The sequence below is a fragment of the Sciurus carolinensis genome, unplaced genomic scaffold (assembly GCF_902686445.1).
Source record: "Sciurus carolinensis unplaced genomic scaffold, mSciCar1.2, whole genome shotgun sequence".
NCBI classification, from domain to species: domain Eukaryota; kingdom Metazoa; phylum Chordata; class Mammalia; order Rodentia; family Sciuridae; genus Sciurus; species Sciurus carolinensis.
In genome coordinates this window covers 55001-74047 of record NW_025920394.1, presented here as the reverse complement: position 1 = coordinate 74047, position 19047 = coordinate 55001, and the positions used below count along the sequence as shown (strand labels likewise).

The 19047-nt window shown below is 67.2% G+C and overlaps 2 protein-coding genes across 12 annotated transcripts in view; one reads left to right on the top strand and one right to left on the bottom strand.

Annotated features, from left to right (window-relative positions):
* Nucleotides 1-54: 54 nt before the first annotated feature.
* On the top strand, nt 55-12604 carry Gtpbp6 (GTP binding protein 6 (putative)). Of its 7 annotated transcripts, none has more exons than XM_047538268.1 (11): nt 55-559; nt 3431-3568; nt 4179-4249; nt 4404-4534; nt 4874-4949; nt 6092-6250; nt 6909-6981; nt 9459-9667; nt 11066-11214; nt 11428-11580; nt 12302-12604. In XM_047538268.1, the coding sequence occupies exons 1-11, from the start codon at nt 202-204 to the stop codon at nt 12423-12425; spliced, it is 1641 nt and encodes a 546-aa protein (XP_047394224.1). In that variant the 5' UTR covers nt 55-201; the 3' UTR covers nt 12426-12604. The 7 variants fall into 7 exon arrangements, with proteins under 7 accessions (XP_047394224.1, XP_047394223.1, XP_047394230.1 ...); XM_047538267.1 differs by having other exon boundaries at nt 4850-4949; XM_047538274.1 differs by having other exon boundaries at nt 4850-4949; nt 11428-11618; nt 12302-12438.
* Nucleotides 12605-15044: 2440 nt separating this feature from the next.
* Plcxd1 (phosphatidylinositol specific phospholipase C X domain containing 1) overlaps nt 15045-19047 on the bottom strand; it is a 12929-nt gene continuing 8926 nt past the window's right edge. For all 5 annotated transcript variants that reach the window (XM_047538283.1, XM_047538281.1, XM_047538282.1 and 2 more), the window contains 4 exons: nt 18395-18523; nt 16890-17045; nt 16101-16284; nt 15045-16003 (listed from right to left, as the gene is read on the bottom strand). In XM_047538283.1, coding sequence (XP_047394239.1) covers nt 15765-16003; nt 16101-16284; nt 16890-17045; nt 18395-18523 — 708 coding nt within the window. In that variant the 3' untranslated portion in view covers nt 15045-15764. The remainder of the gene's footprint in view (nt 16004-16100; nt 16285-16889; nt 17046-18394; nt 18524-19047) is intronic.

The following is a 19047-nucleotide window of genomic DNA, read 5'->3' as shown; positions in this document are numbered from 1 at the left end:
CTCGGATTCCAAACCTACACAGGCAGAACTGAGATCACTGAGACCCCGGGCCGACGCTCTTTAACCGGCCTGGGCTCTGCCTCCCCGCCCGCCCATCACGAGCACGTGACGCAGCGCAGCCAATAGGCAGCCCGTAAGAGAGCGACCCGACGCACGACACCGCCCTGGTCCCCGCCCCTCCGCGAACGGCGCGGACGCGACATGTGGGCCTTGCGGGCTGCCGTCCGCCCGGGGCTCCGGCTCTCCCGTGTGGGCCGCGCCCGCCCGATTCCGAGGGCCGCACCACCGCCGCCCTGCCCAGTGCGCGCGCTCGCCGCCACCGGCCGCTGTGGCCGGGGGGGCCGGGAGGAGCCGGGGAGCGCTGGGCGGAGTAAAGCGAATGGCCGGACAATCCGTGCGGGAGAGGACGAGGAGGAGCCGGAAGATGAGGAGGAAGAAGAGGAGGAGGAGGAAGAGGAGCTGCTGAGGAGCGAACCTCTGCTGCCGGCCGGGACCCAGCGCGTGTGCTTGGTTCACCCTGAGGTCAAGTGGGGAGCCGGGAAGCTGCAGCTGACCAGAGGTGACCCGGACGGGGCGGGAACACAAGGGAAGCGCTCCTACGGCGGAGGTGCCGGGGGCGGGGCCTGCGAGGGCTGGGGACCCAGGGGAAGCGCTCATAGGATGGAGGTGCCGGGGAGGCGGGCTCTACGGGGGCGGTGATTCAGGCTAAGCGCTCCTAGGGCGGAGGCGTCGGGGGCGGGGCCTGCGAGGGCTGGGGACCCAGGGGAAGCACTCATAGGATGGAGGTGCCGGGGAGGCGGGCTCTACGGGGGCGGGGATTCAGGCTAAGCGCTCCTAGGGCGGAGGTGCCGGGGGCGGGGCCTGCGAGGGCTGGGGACCCAGGGGAAGCGCTCATAGGATGGAGGTGCCGGGGAGGCGGGCCCTAAGGGGGCGGGGATTCAGGCTAAGCGCTCCTAGGGCGGAGGTGCCGGGGAGGTGGGACCTACAGGGGCGGGGATTCAGGCTATGCGCTCCTATGGCGGAGGTGCCGGGGGCGGGGCCTTCGAGGGGCGGGGACAAAAGGGAAGCACTGATAGGGCAGAGGGGGCAGGGGGCGGGGACTCAGGGGAAACGCTCGTTCATAGGATGGAAGTACTGGGGAGGCGGGGCCTTCGAGGGGCGGGGAATCAGGGGACGCACTCCTAGGGTGGAGGTGTAGGGAGTTCCCCACAGTCTCTGTCTTGTCCCAGAACATTCTTGTTACCCCGAAAGGAGACCTCGTCCCCATTAGTCACTCCCCCTCCCCAACCCCTGGCAGCCTCGAATCCACTACTCTCTCTGGGCTTGCCTGCTCTGGACAGGTCATGCAGATGGACTCCTACAGCACGGGACTGTGGTGTCCAGCTCCGCTCTATGTGCTGATGTCATGACTCGTCCCAGTTCTGGCTCATGTCGCACCGACGTCCATCGCCTTCTGCTTAGCATCCACCCCGGATGCTTGTCCAGATAGCCTACTGTGAACACAAGCCTGGGTCCCTGTGGGAGGACACATGGGTGGAATGTGGGTCCACGACCTTTGACCAGGCCCCCCAGGTGACCGTGTGGAGAGGCTACACAGCTGGGGTGGGGCGGGCTCCGTGCAATGCTTCTGATGGAGCTGGGCCTGGACCCCAGCGGGGGGTGGCAGGAAGACGCGCGGGGACGGGCTGGATGGAAGGTTTACGTCAGATGTCTGATCTGAGCCAAGAGGGTGACCGGGGACCCAGGGGAGCCAAACCTGAGATTTGTGCCCTTCTTGGTGCAGTTGGGGGGGGCCCACTTGTGGCCTTGGACTCCACTTCGCTGCCACTCACCAGCCTTGTCACTCTGGCCCTCTCCTGGGGATCCTCATCTCCACCAGTTCCCTGAGTGGGGAGGATCAGCTGATCTAACCCTAGCCCCTGGGCGGGCAAGGCGTTTCCAGACGGGACCACCTGGCCGTGCTGGAGGCTTGGCTGAGAGAATCCGCTATACGCGGGGCGGCTCCTGGGCGTGGGGCTCCAGGGAGGTCCCCAGAGCGCTGGTTTTTGGGCCATGGGAGGAATAGTGTGGGAATGAGGAATTGGTCCTGGCAGGTGGGGAGGAGGAGCGGTTATGAGTTTCCTAAGCTGCCCTGACACGGTGTGGCAGGAAGCCACCGCCCAGCCTGGAGAGCAGAGGCTGGGACCAGGGTCCCAGGGCTGAGCCCCTCCACGGGCTCCAGGAGGCTCCTTCCTGCCTCTCCAGCTCCTGGGCGGTGGCCCCAGCCCTCCAGCCTCTGCCTCCGTCTCCACGTGGCTCCTCCTCTGTGTCCGTGTCTCCTCTTCTGTCTCTTGTGAGGACACGGCCATGGCCTCAGGGCCACCCTGACCAGGAGGAGCTCCTCTCGGGATCCTTTGATAATCACAATCTGCAAAGACCCTATTGCAAATGCGGTCCATTCTGAGGTTCCGGGTGGACATGGACTTGGGGGACGTGATTCTGCCTAGAGGCAGTACGGGCAGGAAAGAAGGCTGTGGGGTGCAGATGTGAAGACGGATGCACTTACTGCGCTGGACCCCTGACTCTGCAGACCCAGTGGGCGCCCTTCCTGAGCCCCAGGATGCAGGGGAGCTGCTCCCGCCTCCGCGTCCGTGGAGCCTAGCGTCAGAGGCTGCCCTCCTCTGTGCCCTCCCCTGTGCCACCGTGTTCAGCAGGAATGGACGGAGCATTCAGCAGTGGATGAGGCAGCTCCTGTGTTCAGCCCGAGTCCCTTGGGGCAGCCCCAGCCCCCCTTGGACCCCCACTCACCGCCTGGGCCTGCCTGATCCCCAGCCCCCTCTCAGGGTGCTCAGGGAGCTCTGTCCACTCCCCGCCTCCTGGGTGGACACTGCCTTCCTAAGGCCCTTCAGGTCATCTGTCATTTCATCCTGCACGTGTCCTGAGCCTCAGGTGGACACTGTCCTTCGGACCCAGCAGGGGCAGCCAGTCTGGCCTCCGTGAGTCTCACCCAGCCCAGGCCGGTGCTGGCCCTGGGTCACCTGGGAAAGGAGCTGCTTCTTGCCCACAGGGCTCACAGCCTGTCCTGAGGGTGCAGGACCCACCCAGGGATCTGCGCGTACCTGGCCTGTCCAGCTGCCTCAGGGACATGCTGTGGAGGCCGTCACTGCACACATCCCAGGCCCCAGCTGCATGTCCCCGAGCCGGAACCCTCCAGGGATCAGTGTGGCCCCTCGTGTCCCGTGGTGGCTGCAGCTTCCTTCCTCCCGTGTCCACCCCCACGGATGCCACCCTGGCCTTAGGGAAGGAGTCCTCCTGTCCGGGAATAAACACAGGCCGTGGGCGTCTTCTCAGATTTCCCTGGGCGGAAAGCAGGGTGCGGCTGTCCCGGGGGGTGTGGGCCCTGGTCCTGCCTGAGGGAAGGCCCTCACAGTGGCCCCATCTGCTCCCACAGCTGAGTGGCAGGTGGCAGAGGCCACGGCGCTGGTCCACACGCTGGCCGGCTGGTCCGTGGCGGAGACCATGGTGGTGCCCACCAAAACGCCTGACAGGAAGCTCATCTTCGGGAAAGGGAACTTGGAGCACCTGACAGGTGGGCCCCTCTGGGTGTGTCCCTCCGCTCCCTTTATCTTCTGCTGCCCAGAACACGCAAGCTGAGCAGCTGCTTGGCCTGGGTCCTGGAAGCAGCCGCACAGGTCTCGTGGAGGCGGCGGCTGCAGGGATGTCCCGCTGGGCCTGCGTGGGGCTCAGGTGGAGGGTGGCTGAGTCACCTGGAAAGGGCCGGTGGCGGCAGGTCACGGCCAGCAGGTGGGGAACCGCACCTGTGGCAGCCCCAGCGAGCCCTCCCTCCAGACGCCCACGCGGGCGCAGGGTGGGAGGGGTTCTGTGCGGACCTCAGGCCCCCCGCAGCTGCAGGGCTCCCCGCTCTTCTGAACCAGAGAAGCCCAGGCCTCCGCTGAGGATGGGGGACGGTGTCCATCCTCCGCCCGAGACTCAGCCGCCTCCAAGATGCTGCCGTGCGCGCCTGTGTGCGTGCGTGCGCGCGTGCGCGCGCGCGGGTGTCGCATGCCACTCCCATCCTGGCGACTTACCCTGCAGTGCGCTCGGAAAGTCGGGGAACCATCCCGAGAAGGCGCGTCTCGCCCACGCGCTGCGCAGTGGGTCCAAGCCGCGCTGCCGACTGCACCTTCTCTTCCCGTTAGAAAGAATCAGAGGGTCTCCAGAAATCACGTGCGTGTTCCTGAACGTGGAGAGGCTGACCCCGGCGACCAGGGTACGTCGGAGCAGTGTCCACGGCGTCCTGTACCCAGGCCAGCGCCGAAAGGGCTGTACCCCCGCTGCGAATGGGGGACAGGACAGGGCCGAGGTGCCAGGGCCCTCCCGAGGCCGGCCGCGGCCGGCCGCTCTACCTGCGCACTCCTTTCCAGAAAGAGCTGGAGGCCGCCTGGCGCGTGCCGGTGTTCGACCGCTTCACCATCGTCCTGCACATCTTCCGCCGCAACGCGCGCACCAAGGAGGCCAGGCTGCAGGTGGCGCTGGCCGAGATCCCCCTCCTCAGGTACCCGGGGCACGTCGGCCACCACCGCCAGGGCCCCCTCTCTCATTCCATTTCACCGGGTTGTGCGGGCTTTGCAGGAGAAGCAGCGCGGTAGGGCGCTCCCCGCAGCTCGGCTCCTGGTGGGCGCCCAGTGCATCCAGCAGGCTCTCCAGGCGGCCATCCTCCCGTTAGGAGCCCCCGGCCCGTGTGGAAGCTCTACCCCGCGGCAGGGGGGGACCCTCCACGCAGGGAAAGGCCCCTGCGCAGCGCTTCCCTCCCCGCGTTTGAAGCCGCTGCGCTGCCAAGCTTTTCTGGAGGGACCCGTGTCCACAGCAGGAAAGCGCCTCCCGTTTCCACCAGATCGAACCTGAAGAATGAAGTAGCTGTCCTGGACCGAGGAGGCGGGGGCTCTCGATACCTGATGGGGTCCGGTAAGGTGTGTCCTGAGGCGGGGCTTGTCCGCGCGGTCTCCCGCGGAGGGGGCGGCAGCCCTGGGCCTAGTCCCACACCCAGGCAAATCAGGGTGTTATCTTCGTCCACTTCTGTTGCTATGACTGAGCCATGGACAAGAATGGAGTCTGTCTGGCTCACTGTCCTCGAGGCTGCTGTCCAAGAACAAGGTGCCAAAGTCTGTTGGGGACCTGGTCCTGCACTGTAACCTGGCACAGTGTCACATGGCCAGTGTGCGAGACAGAGCTGGCTCTTAAACATAGCCACTCCCTTGATAATGCACGAACCCACCGACCCACGAACACACCAACTCACAGACCCCAAAGGGATGAGCCCACTCATCTGAGAATGGACTGATCCACTAACCCACTAATCCAGGAACACACCAACTCACAGACCCCAAATGGATGAGCCCATAGCCTATGAATGGACTAATCCACTAGCCCACAAATGGACTAGCCGACTAATCAACGAACAGGCTAGTTCACTGATCTACAAATGGACTAATCCATAAGTGGACTGGCCCCCTAATCCACGTGGGGACTAACCATGAACACGTGGTGCACTAGTCCGTGAGTCCATATGTGGATTCATCTACTGATCCATGTATGGACTAATCCATGAACAGACTCATCCACTGATCCACTAACGGATTAACCCCCAGTCCATGAAAGGATTAATCCATTTGTCTGCATGGCCCATTCCCCTCCCAGAGGCCCCACCTCCAAACACAATTCGCATCTGAGTTTGGGGATTTGGTCTCCAGCACCCGAGTGCTGGGGACACACACACCATAGTCCACGTCATAGCAGTCCCTGGGCTGCGTGACCAATGACCCAGGATTGAGGGGTCAGGGCAGGGACATGCGGGCCACGTTGACCCTGCTGCACCTTATCCCGGGCTGTCCTCCGAGGCGCCCCCCAGCCTCGTTTTCCCCGGGGAAAGGGAAGCTCCCGGGAGGTCTGGAGGCCAGGCCGCCTCTCGCTGGCTGGGGCCGCGGCAGGAGAGCAGGGCTGCTGGGGAAGCGGGCAGGAGGGCCCCTCTGAGAAGATGCAGGCTCGCCTTCGCCCGTTCCCGTTCGGGGACCCTCGGGCCGCTCTGCGCCTGAGGCGCCGTCTGGTTCTGCAGGGGAGTCCTTCACGCAGATGCGGCAGCGCCTCCTGCGGGAGAAGGAGATCAAGCTCAGGAAGGCCCTGGAGAGGCTGCGCAGGAAGAGGCAGCTCCTGCGGAGGCAGCGCGCCAAGCGGGAGTTCCCGGTCATCTCCGTGGTCGGGTACACCAACTGCGGTGAGGGCAGGGCGTGGAGTGGTGGGGGGGGCGGAGCGGGGCATGGCAGGGGTGGGTGGGGCATGGGCGGGGGTGGGACACGGCAGAGGGGCGGAGCGGAGTGCCCAAGGCAGGGGCGGGGCTGAGTGGAGCAGGGCGGGGCAAGGCAGGGGCGGGACTGAGTGGAGTGGGGTGGGGTGGGTGGGGCCGGGTGCCCAGGGAAAGGGCAGGGCGGGGCAAGGGAGGGGCGGGGCAAGGCAGGGGCGGGGCGGGTGGGGCGGGGTGCCCAGGGAAAGGGCAGGGCGGGGCAAGGGAGGGGCGGGGCTGAGTGACAGGGCGGGGCAAGGCAGGGGCGGGGCGGGTGGGGCGGGGTGCCCAGGGAAAGGGCAGGGCGGGGCAAGGCAGGGGCGGGGCTGAGTGTGGCAGGGCGGGGCAAGGCAGGGGCGGGGCTGAGTGGGTTGAGGTGGGGTGGGGCAGGGGCCAGGCGGGGCTGAGTGTGGCAGGGCGGGGCAGGGGCCGCCACAGCCCTGACCTGCCAGGTCCCCGGGTCCTGAGACCCGAGGCCCGGAATGTCCCATGAGCTCTGGAAGCAGTCCCGGGTCAGGTCAGAAGGGACCAACCCAGTACAGAGGCCGGTCACCAGGGACCACTGCAAAGCCTCCTTCACACCCGCCTCCAGCCCCATCCTTGCCTGACAGCACCGCACAGCAGAAGGCCGGTCTACACCAGCCCACCCCATGTGCACAGACCAGGTCCGTCCACACCACACCACACCACACTGCATCTACTCCACGAGGTCCGTCCACACCACACCACACTGCATCTACACCACGAGGTCCATCCACTCCACACCACACTGCATCTACACCACGAGGTCCATCCACTCCACACCACACCGCGTCTACACCATCAGGCCTGTCTACACTACCAGACCCGTCTACACCACCAGACCCATCCACACCACATATACAGACCAGGTCCATGCACACCGCACCACACCACATCTACACCACCAGGCCCGTCTACACCACCAGGCCCGTCTATACCACCAGACCTGTCTACACCACCAGACCCATCCACACCACATATACAGACCAGGTCCATCCACACCACACCACACCACATCTACACCACCAGGCCCGTCCACACAACATGCACAGAAGCAGGTCCATCCACACTAGCCCATACCACGTCTACACCACCAGGCCCATCCACACCACATGCACAGAACCAGGTCCATCCACACTAGCCCACGCCGTGTCTACACCACCAGGCCCGTCCACACCGCATGCACAGAACCAGGTCCATCCACACCAGCCCACGCCATGTCTACACCACCAGGCCCGTCCACACCACATGCACAGAAGCAGGTCCATCCACACCAACCCACGCCACGTCTACACCACCAGGCCCGTCCACACAACATGCACAGAACCAGGTCCATCCACACCAGCCCACGCCACGTCTACACCACCAGGCCCGTCCACACCACATGCACAGAACCAGGTCCATCCACACCACACCACACCACATCTACACCACCAGGCCCGTCCACACAACATGCACAGAAGCAGGTCCATCCACACTAGCCCATACCACGTCTACACCACCAGGCCCATCCACACCGCATGCACAGAACCAGGTCCATCCACACTAGCCCATGCCGTGTCTACACCACCAGGCCCGTCCACACAACATGCACAGAAGCAGGTCCATCCACACCAGCCCACGCCACGTCTACACCACCAGGCCCGTCCACACCACATGCACAGAAGCAGGTCCATCCACACCAACCCATGCCACGTCTACACCACCAGGCCTGTCCACACAACATGCACAGAAGCAGGTCCATCCACACCAGCCCATACCATGTCTACACCACCAGGCCCGTCCACACCGCATGCACAGAACCAGGTCCATCCACACCAGCCCACGCCATGTCTACACCACCAGGCTCGTCCACACAACATGCACAGAAGCAGGTCCATCCACACCAGCCCATACCACGTCTACACCACCAGGCCCGTCCACACCGCATGCATGGACCAAGTCCACGGTCCGCATGGCCACACCACATCCACACCATCAGGCCCGTCCACACCGCATGCGTGGACCAAGTCCACGGTCCACATGGCCACACCACGACAGCACCAGGCCCGTCCACACCGCATGCATGGACCAAGTCCACGGTCCGCCTGGCCACACCACGACACACCACCAGGCCCGTCCACACCACATGCACAGAAGCAGGTCCATCCACACCAGCCCATACCACGTCTACACCACCAGGCCCGTCCACACCGCATGCGTGGACCAAGTCCACGGTCCGCATGGCCACACCACGACACACCACCAGGCCCGTCCACACCACATGCACAGAAGCAGGTCCATCCACACCAGCCCATACCACGTCTACACCACCAGGCCCGTCCACACCGCATGCGTGGACCAAGTCCACGGTCCGCATGGCCACACCACGACACACCACCAGGCCCGTCCACACCACATGCACAGAAGCAGGTCCATCCACACCAGCCCATACCACGTCTACACAACCAGGCCCGTCCACACCACATGCACAGAAGCAGGTCCATCCACACCAGCCCACACCACGTCTACACCACCAGGCCTGTCCACACCACATGCACAGAACCAGGTCCATCCACACCAGCCCCCACCACGTCTACACCACCAGGCCTGTCCACACCACATGCACAGAACCAGGTCCATCCACACCAGCCCACGCCGTGTCTACACCACCAGACCTGTCCACACCACATGCACAGAACCAGGCCCGTCCACGCCACACGCGTGGACCAAGTCCACGGTCCGCATGGCCACACACGACACACCACCAGGCCCGTCCACACCGCATGCGTGGACCAAGTCCACGGTCCGCATGGCCACACACGACACAGCACCAGGCCGGCTGCGCCACGCTCCACTCCACATCCTCAGCCGCCTGCAACCTCCCCGCCTCCCGTCTACACCACAGGCCCTGTGCACACGACCTCCCACCTGCGCCCTCAGCCTCCTGTCCACCGTCACCCAGGGCTGTGTCCTGTACCTTCCCTCTCCGGTCACCAGGGTCCCTGAGGTGCTAGTCCTAGGCCCGTGGAAACCTGGGTCCCGCTGCCTCTGCAGGCACAGGTCGCGGGCGTGGACGGGGCCTGCGGCCAGGCCAGGGGCCTCCCAGGGCCTCACGCGGCGTGTCCCGTGCTGCCCCCAGGGAAGACCACGCTGATCAGGGCTCTGACCGGTGACGTGGCCATGCAGCCTCGGGACCAGCTGTTCGCCACCCTGGACGTCACGGCCCACGCGGGCTCCCTGCCCTCCCGCATGACCGTCCTCTACGTGGATACCATCGGCTTCCTCTCCCAGCTGCCCCATGACCTGATCGAGTCCTTCTCGGCCACCCTGGAAGACGTGGCCCACTCGGTGCGTGCAGGGTGACCCCTGGACAAGACCCCGTGGACAAACCCCAGGGGCCAGGCTTCCTGGACTCCAGCCAGAGCCCCGGCCTCCTCGGGACAGAAACCACAGGCGTCCAGCGCCCCCCTGCAGGGCAGAGGCCAGGCCAGGGCTGCCCCTCCGCAGGCTCCGGGAGGCTCCTTCCCGCCTCTCCTGCTCCTGGGCTCCAGGGGCAGACCCAGGGAGGACAAGGCAGTGTCCCGGGCAGCAGAGGAAGTGGGAGAATCGCAGAGTCCACCTGTGGCGTCCAGGTCCCCCAGGACCCAGTGTCCAGGAGGACGGCAGACGCCGTGGCTCAGGTGCCCACAGCCTGCAGGTTTCTGAGACTCGGGCTTTTCTGAGATGAAGAGATTAAGAAACAGCCAAACGGAGAAGAACCCTGACCCTAGGAGCAGAGGCCCCCTGGGCAGTCGCTGTCCAGGGCGGAAGTCCTGGGCTTCTCTCTCGTCCAGCTTTGCCAGGAGGAGCCCGTCTGTAGAAAGCCTCTGTTGGAAAGTGGCCAGCGCAGGCATTTCAGAAAGACCTCTCAGGAGGCCCAGGGCAGGGAGGCCGGCCTCTCAGGAGGCCCAGGGCCGGGAGGGGTCCTCTCAGGAGGCCCAGGGCCAGGAGGGGGACCTCTCAGGAGGCCCAGGGCCAGGAGGGGGACCTCTCAGGAGGCCCAGGGCCAGGAGGGGGACCTCTCAGGAGGCCCAGGGCCGGGAGGCCGGCCTCTCAGGAGGCCCAGGGCCGGGAGGGGTCCTCTCAGGAGGCCCAGGGCCAGGAGGGGGACCTCTCAGGAGGCCCAGGGCGGGGAGGCCGACCTCTCAGGAGGCCCAGGGCCAGGAGGGGTCCTCTCAGGAGGCCCAGGGCGGGGAGGCCGACCTCTCAGGAGGCCCAGGGCCAGGAGGGGTCCTCTCAGGAGGCCCAGGGCGGGGAGGGGTCCTCTCAGGAGGCCCAGGGCCGGGAGGCCGACCTCTCAGGAGGCCCAGGGCCAGGAGGGGTCCTCTCAGGAGGCCCAGGGCCGGGAGGCCGACCTCTCAGGAGGCCCAGGGCCAGGAGGGGGACCTCTCAGGAGGCCCAGGGCGGGGAGGGGTCCTCTCAGGAGGCCCAGGGCCGGGAGGCCGACCTCTCAGGAGGCCCAGGGCAGGGAGGGGTCCTCAGTGCCCGTGTCCACCTGGGAGGTGCCCTGGGCCCAGCAGCCCTGTCCTGGAGCACAGTCAGCCGCTCCCACCGCCACCTCCCCAGCTGAGGTGGGCTCAGGACCCCCGGGCCCGTCACAGCCGGCAGGGACGGCAGCACCACGGCCGCTGACCGCCTGGCCCGTCCAGAGCCGGCAGAGACGGCAGCACCACGGCCGCTGACCGCCTGGCCCGTCCCATCCGGCAGGACGTCGTGATGCACGTGAGAGACGTCAGCCACCCCGAGACGGAACTGCACAAGGCCAGCGTCCTGTCGGCCCTGCGGGGCCTGGGCCTGCCCGCCCCGCTGCTGGACTCGGTGGTCGAGGTCCACAACAAGGTGGACCTGGTTCCAGGGTGAGTGGGCCGGCCTGAGGGCGTCCTTCCCTGGACGTCCTGTCCCGTGGGGGGTCACGTCCTCAGGGAGACCCGCCCTCCTCCAGTGCTGGGACAGCCCATGGCAGGCGGCTCCAGTCATCGGGCTGCGCCTGTCCTTGCTCAACTGACCAGGTGCCAGCCTGGGCCCACCTCTGCGGCCACCTGGGCCTGACAGGTCTGCCCACCCCACAGGTACAGGCCCCCAGACCCGAGCACAGTGGCCGTGTCTGCCCTCCGGGGACGAGGGCTGGACCAGCTGAGGGCCACCCTGGAGGACGCGGTGCTGAGGGCGACCGGGAGGCAGGTGCTCACCCTGCACGTCAAGCTGGCCGGGCCGCAGCTCAGGTGAGGGGCTGAGCCCAGGTGCACCTGTCGCAGCTCAGGTGAGAGGCTGAGCCGGGTCCTGCCCAGGTCCCTGGTGGGGTCGCAGCTCAGGTGAGGGGCTGAGCGGGGTCCTGCCCCAGGTCCCAGGTGGGGTCTCAGCTCAGGTGAGGGGTTGAGCCCAGGTGCACCTGCCACAGCTCAGGTGAGGGGTTGAGCCCAGGTGCACCTGCCGCAGCTCAGGTGAGGGGCTGAGCCGGGTCCTGCCCAGGTCCCTGGTGGGGTCGCAGCTCAGGTGAGGGGCTGAGCGGGGTCCTGCCCCAGGTCCCAGGTGGGGTCTCAGCTCAGGTGAGGGGTTGAGCCCAGGTGCACCTGCCACAGCTCAGGTGAGGGGCTGAGCCGGGTCCTGCCCAGGTCTCAGGTGGGGTCTCAGCTCAGGTGAGGGGCTGAGCCGGGTCCTGCCCAGGTCCCAGGTGGGGTCTCAGCTCAGGTGAGGGGCTGAGCCAGGTCCCTGGTGGCCGGGGCTGTACGGACGGCCATGCTGAGTCGTGCCCGTGCACAGAAGGGCAGGTCCTCTAGTGGACGTGGAGGTCCACCCTGATGTTCGCATGTGCATACAGCAGGTGCCTAAGCTGTGCTCACTCATGCGAGGCTGCAGGTCATGCCTCCAGCCCCAGCAGGGGAGAGCGTGGGGTGGGCCGGGGGCTGGACCTCAAGGCCGTGCCTCCTCTGTGCTCATCCCCAGCTGGCTGTACCGGGAGGCCACGGTGCAGCAGGTGGACGTGCTGCCCGAGGCCGGGGCCGCCCACGTGAAGGTCATCATCAGCAACTCGGCCTACGGCAAGTTCCGGAAGCTCTTCCCAGGATGAGGCGCCTGCGCGGGGAGCCTCTGCTTCAGAATGGACAGAAGTGGCCACGGCCACCTCGGCTGCACCCGCCCCGTCCACCGCAATGCGGGCTGGTGGTCGGCCCAGCCGGCAGCCCTGTGGGCGGCGGGTCAGCGGGGGGCGTGGCGGGGCCCCAGTTGCCATTAAAGCCCGTGCCGCTGTGTGGACCGCGTGGCTGGTTACTGAGGCGCTGCCCGGTCAGTGGCCAGGACGGGGGCGGCTTCCTGTCCAGCTGTGCGTTTGGGCTCACGGTCTTGCGGCCGAAGGCCCTTGTGCTGGAGGGGTCATCGGGGTCCCAAGCGGGCAAGGGGGCGGCGAGGGTGGGAGCCCAGGCCCAGGTGCAGGTGGCAGGGGACAGGAAGGGCACCTCCCCACAGGGCCTGGCACCTGCCCTGCCGGGCAGCCAGGTGTCCAGCAAGAACTCCCACCTTGACTGGTCACCTGACACCTGCTCAGGCTTCTCCTCCCGCGACCCTGGCCACCCTCCAGCTGCCCAGCATCTTACGAGTGGGGCTGCAACAGACCCAAGGATGGGAAGGAGGGGCTGGGGTCTCTGTGGTCAGGGGAGAGGAGGGGCCTCCTGAGCCCAGAGGAGGGGCTGGGGGCTCTGTGGTCAGGGGAGAGGAGGGGGCTTCCCTGAGCCCAGAGGAGGGGCTGGGGGCTCTGTGGTCAGGGGAGAGGAGGGGGCTTCCCTGAGCCCAGAGGAGGGGCTGGGGGCTCTGTGGTCAGGGGAGAGGAGGGGGCCTCCTGAGCCCAGAGGAGGGGCTGGGGGCTCTGGTCCAGGGGAGAGGAGGGGCCTCCTGAGCCCAGAGGAGGGGCTGGGGGCTCTGTGGTCAGGGGAGAGGAGGGGCTTCCCTGAGCCCAGAGGAGGGGCTGGGGGCTCTGTGGTCAGGGGAGAGGAGGGGCTTCCCTGAGCCCAGAGGAGGGGCTGGGGGCTCTGTGGTCAGGGGAGAGGAGGGGCCTCCTGAGCCCAGAGGAGGGGCTGGGGGCTCTGTGGTCAGGGGAGAGGAGGGGCCTCCTGAGCCCAGAGGAGGGGCTGGGGGCTCTGTGGTCAGGGGAGAGGAGGGGCTTCCCTGAGCCCAGAGGAGGGGCTGGGGGCTCTGTGGTCAGGGGAGAGGAGGGGCTTCCCTGAGCCCAGAGGAGGGGCTGGGGGCTCTGTGGTCAGGGGAGAGGAGGGGCCTCCTGAGCCCAGAGGAGGGGCTGGGGGCTCTGTGGTCCAGGGGAGAGGAGGGGCTTCCCTGAGCCCAGAGGAGGGGCTGGGGTCTCTGTGGTCAGGGGAGAGGAGGGGGCCTCCTGAGCCCAGAGGAGGGGCTGGGGTCTCTGTGGTCAGGGGAGAGGAGGGGGCCTCCTGAGCCCAGAGGAGGGGCTGGGGGCTCTGTGGTCAGGGGAGAGGAGGGGCCTCCTGAGCCCAGAGGAGGGGCTGGGGGCTCTGTGGTCAGGAGAGAGGAGGGGGCTTCCCTGAGCCCAGAGGAGAGGCTGGGGGCTCTGTGGTCAGGGGAGAGGAGGGGCTTCCCTGAGCCCAGAGGAGGGGCTGGGGGCTCTGTGGTCAGGAGAGAGGAGGGGGCTCCTGAGCCCAGAGGAGGGGCTGGGGGCTCTGTGGTCAGGGGAGAGGAGGGGCTTCCCTGAGCCCAGAGGAGGGGCTGGGGGCTCTGTGGTCAGGGGAGAGGAGGGGCCTCCTGAGCCCAGAGGAGGGGCTGGGGGCTCTGTGGTCAGGGGAGAGGAGGGGCCTCCTGAGCCCAGAGGAGGGGCTGGGGGCTCTGTGGTCAGGGGAGAGGAGGGGCTTCCCTGAGCCCAGAGGAGGGGCTGGGGGCTCTGTGGTCAGGGGAGAGGAGGGGCTTCCCTGAGCCCAGAGGAGGGGCTGGGGGCTCTGTGGTCAGGGGAGAGGAGGGGCCTCCTGAGCCCAGAGGAGGGGCTGGGGGCTCTGTGGTCCAGGGGAGAGGAGGGGCTTCCCTGAGCCCAGAGGAGGGGCTGGGGTCTCTGTGGTCAGGGGAGAGGAGGGGGCCTCCTGAGCCCAGAGGAGGGGCTGGGGTCTCTGTGGTCAGGGGAGAGGAGGGGGCCTCCTGAGCCCAGAGGAGGGGCTGGGGGCTCTGTGGTCAGGGGAGAGGAGGGGCCTCCTGAGCCCAGAGGAGGGGCTGGGGGCTCTGTGGTCAGGAGAGAGGAGGGGGCTTCCCTGAGCCCAGAGGAGAGGCTGGGGGCTCTGTGGTCAGGGGAGAGGAGGGGCTTCCCTGAGCCCAGAGGAGGGGCTGGGGGCTCTGTGGTCAGGAGAGAGGAGGGGGCTCCTGAGCCCAGAGGAGGGGCTGGGGGCTCTGTGGTCAGGGGAGAGGAGGGGCTTCCCTGAGCCCAGAGGAGGGGCTGGGGTCTCTGTGGTCAGGGGAGAGGAGGGGGCTTCCCTGAGCCCAGAGGAGGGGCTGGGGGCTCTGTGGTCAGGGGAGAGGAGGGGCCTCCTGAGCCCAGAGGAGGGGTTGGGGGCTCTGGTCCAGGGGTCGGCGTGGGCTTCGCTGGGGCAGGAGCGGACCCCTCGCCCAGCAGGAGCCTCCCCGACCTGCGGGCAGACAGCTCCCTGGCATCCTGGCTTGGGGCACCAAGGTCGGACATGTTGGCTTGGACTCATTTTAATGGTTCTCAGGGGCTGAGCAACGCAAGGCCGGGCCAGTGCTCAGGACCTTCCCCCGGCAGCCTTCCTGGTGCCCAGTGACCACCCCAGGCCCTCCATTAATAGCCAGCAGAAGCAAGGTGGACCACAGCCCCCCGACCCCTGCTGCCCAGGGAAAGGGCGGCATCCGTCAGTCAGATGAGAGCCAGGCGTGGGGTTACTGCTGCAAGAGCCTCTGCAGCTCCACACCCCATCTGTCCAGGAGCCTGGGCACTTCCCAGGCTGACCACTGCCCCCGGGGCGCTCAAGATGGGCCCTCTAAGCACAAGGAGAGGAGGCGACCGGACCCCTGTCCTGGCACCCGCCCACGGTGGGGAAGGCAGCGCCCACGTCTGTCCACGGGTGATGCTTCTGGTGGAGTAGGCCTCGGTGTCCAGGCACGCCCGCCGGCCCCTCCTGACGGCTGTGGCTAACCATGGCACGTGGACCCTCCTGATGGCTGTGCTAACCATGGCACATGGACCCTCCTGATGGTCGTGGCTGGCCAGGTCACGCCTGCTGGACCTGTCCTGACTGAGACACCGGACAGCAGCGCTGCTGGGGCCCAGGGGCCTGTCCACGTCGGGGAGGAGGCTGCGCAGAGTGGCCCTCTCGCCGGGTCCAGAGCGACGCGGCGCAGCCTCGGTGGTCGGGTGCGCCCAGGCTGCCGCGCGCCGGCGAGGGGCCGGTCAGCACCGCAGCAGCTTCTGGTTGAGGCCGATGACGTCGCCGACGAAGCTGTCCGCGCCCACGAAGTCGCCCGCGATGATGTTGGTGCAGCGGGCGCCGGGCCCCGGGCACTGCTGGCGGACCCAGGCGCTCAGCGCGGGCAGGCTGGGCAGCGTCATCCTCTTCAGGGACGCGGACGGGTGCGCCAGGACGTACTCCAGGTTCTCCGTGAGGTTGGTGCCGGCCACGAACAGGCCCCCTGCAGGACACGCGAGCGTGAGGGACGCCGGGCCGGCCCGCCCCCCGGAATCCCTCCGCTGCGGACGAAAGCCGCCACCGGCCGGGGCGCCTCCTACCCGGGCGGCCGCAGCTCTTCATGGCCTCCAGGTAGCGGATCAGGGCCTCCGTCTTCACCTTGTTGCCCCACCAGTAGGGGATTCCGGGCCAGAGCTCCGGGTGCCGGCGCACGGAGGCCTCGTCCTCGTAGGAGAGCAGGACCTGCTGACCCCGCGCCCACAGCTGCCGCAGCGTCGGCAGCTCCTGCGAGGGACCAGGGTCACTGGGTGCCGGGTGTGGGGTGGCGCCGACCCTGGCACTGTGGCTCAGAGGTGACACCCTGGCTTAGTGTCCCAGGCCCTTGGGGCCCAGGTGGACCTGCAGTGACAGACCCCATGCAGGACGCTGCGCAGCTGACCCCTGGCTGTGCTGAGGGGCCACCTGTGTCCCCAGCCCATGCTCCAAGTCCCCCCCCCAGGACCTCACTAGAAACAGGCTTTCAGGTGTCATCGGCTACATGCGGTCATTCTGGAGGGGACAGGCCCTAATCCCTTGAGGGGTGCCCTGTGCTGTCCAAGGAGGACGCTGGCGCAGACAGGGCCGGACACCACCACAGGCAGCATCCTCTCCGGACCCGAGTCAGCACCGGGGCTGAGTCCTGGCTGGGCGCTGGGAGAGGGCAGCCCGACTCGCGAGTGCCCAGCGGGAGAGGCAGGCCAGCACGTTGCAGCGCGCCCACCCCAGACGCCCTCCCGCCGGGCGGCCGGCCGCTCTCGGGAAGCGAGAAGCCGAAGCCCGGCTTCGCTCTGCCACTTAGGCTTGCACACGGGGCCTGCGGTGCCCGCCCGGGGCAGAGTAACCCTCCTCACCCCTCGGGGGCACAGCATGTCCCCAAAGATGTTCTTGATGCAGGCGACCAGGTACTCGTGCAGGTCCTCCGTCATCCCCTCGAAGTTCCTGCAGGCCAGGATGACCACCTCCCGGGGGTGCTGCTCCAGCCACTCCGAGATCTCCGTGAGGGTGTCCTGGGTGAGGGGCCAGCACTCAGACGTGCCCAGAGGGCGACAGAGGCCAGAAGCCTCCCTCAGATACGGGGCTTCCAGGGCCCGCCCACTGGCAGGTGTGCCTCGCCTGCTGCAGGCGGGAGGCGGAGCTGCCCAGGGGACACAGCTGCAGCCACAGCCTCCTGGGCGAGGGTGGGGGAGGGGCGCCAGCAGGAGGGACCAGCCCGGCCGGAGGCGGCAGCACGGGCTTTCAGCCGGGAAGCGCCTGTTCCTGCGTGTCTGTTCATTCGTGTGAGTGCGCACACATGCCTGTGTCCACTTGTGTCTGTGTGCATGCACATCCATGGGTGCGTGTCAGCGCCTGTGCATGTCTGGATCTGGAACTGCCCTCCACGTGTGGGTGGATGTGTACACATCTGTATCGGTGTTACGTGTGCGTATGGATCTGTGCATACGTGTGCATGTGCACGTGTCCGTGTGTGTGCACACGCATGCCCGTATCCACATCTGTATACCTCCCCATATGTGCATTGTCTGTGCATGCACGTCTGATAGTGCATGTCAGCACATGTGTGTGTCTGGATCTGGATCTGTGTTCTGCACCTGTGTACATGTGTGCATGCATGTCTGTGTCTGCATCGCACGTGCATGTGTCTACCTGCACGTGTTTGTGCATGTCTGTGTGCATGCATGTGTGTGTATCTAGGTGTCTGTGTGCCTGTGTCACACACATGTGCATGCGTGCATATGCATGTGCCGGTGTATGTACGAGCACACTCCACACAGAAGGCTCTGTAAGTAGAAGGTGTGGGGTCCTGAGGCTCTGGGCCTGAGCCACGCCCGCGGGTGCAGAGTGACCCACAGTCGGTGCCTCTGGACCCCAGGGGTCCTGGGAGGCGTGTAGCGGGGACACAGGAAGCTCCGGCAGGGTTTGGGAGGACGGCAACGTGTGCTCTTCAGACTTCAGGAAGCCCCCGGCATCCGGGAGGAGAATGGATTGAGAAAAGAAACGCGGGCTCAAGGCTGGTTCACCCACTTCTGCAAATGTGCGGGATCTGGGGAAGCCTGAGGCCGGGAGAGACCGCCAGGCCCAGCGGCGCTGTGCACGCTCAGCAGGCACACGGGTCGGACGCCAGGCAGCCATCGCCCGAGTCTGCCCCCTGAACCGGACCTGCGGGTGACCGCCCCGCCCCTGGACTGCGCTTCCTGCCCCGCCCCCTGGGCCCGCCTGTGACCGCCCCGCCCCTGGACTGCGCTTCCTGCCCCGCCCCCTGGGCCCTCGGTGGCCGCCCCGCCCCCTAGAGAGCGCTTCCTGCTCCGCCCCCTGGACAGCGCCTCCTGCTCCGCGGGCCTCCAGGCCCCGCCCCTACCTCCACCAGCGCGGTCGTGTACACCATGTGCACGAAGTGCAGGTTCTTCTCTGAGCCCTGCAGCATGTGCGCGATGCGCAGGTCCAGGTACCGCACGCCGGCGTCCAGCTGCTCAGTGACGTCCAGCGCCTGCGACAGAGGCCTCATCATCTCTGCCCGGGCCAGCAGGCGCCTCCCTCCTGGGCCAGTCGCCCTGTCCCTGGGACTCAGGAAGACGCTGGGGTTGCCCACCTAGGCACCTCGGTGGCCCTGCCCGATGTCACCGCTGTGCATCCACCGGCTTGTGTGCTGCGCGCGGGGACCCGAGCCGCCCGGCCCTGCCTGGGGAACCTCACTGCAGGGAGCCGCCTCACCTGCACCACCTGGGCCTGCGGGCCGTCCAGGGCTTCACCCCGCCCCAACCTGCTGTGGACGCACCCCTGGACCCCCACCCTGAATTCGGAGACGTCCTGGAGTCACGGTCGCCTGCATCCCCAACGGTCTCTGGGAAGGGGCCCCACGGCCTGGATCCAGCCAGCCCTCGGCGGCCCCCGTCCTGACCCTTGGACGCCAGGATAGCACCGTGGAGGGCGATAGCAGGAGGGCGTCTCCCTCACCTGTCGGGGTCACACCTGCAGGGGGCGTCTCCCTCACCTGTCGGGGTCACACCTGCG

Excerpts from the sequence above, each read along its gene's own strand:
- Gtpbp6 (XM_047538267.1), top strand. The coding sequence starts at position 202 with ATGTGGGCCTTGCGGGCTGCCGTCCGCCCGGGGCTCCGGCTCTCCCGT. Across the intron at positions 9,668-11,065 it reads TGGAAGACGTGGCCCACTCG|GACGTCGTGATGCACGTGAG; the intron begins GTGCGTGCAGGG and ends CCCATCCGGCAG. Across the intron at positions 11,215-11,427 it reads AAGGTGGACCTGGTTCCAGG|GTACAGGCCCCCAGACCCGA; the intron begins GTGAGTGGGCCG and ends CCCACCCCACAG.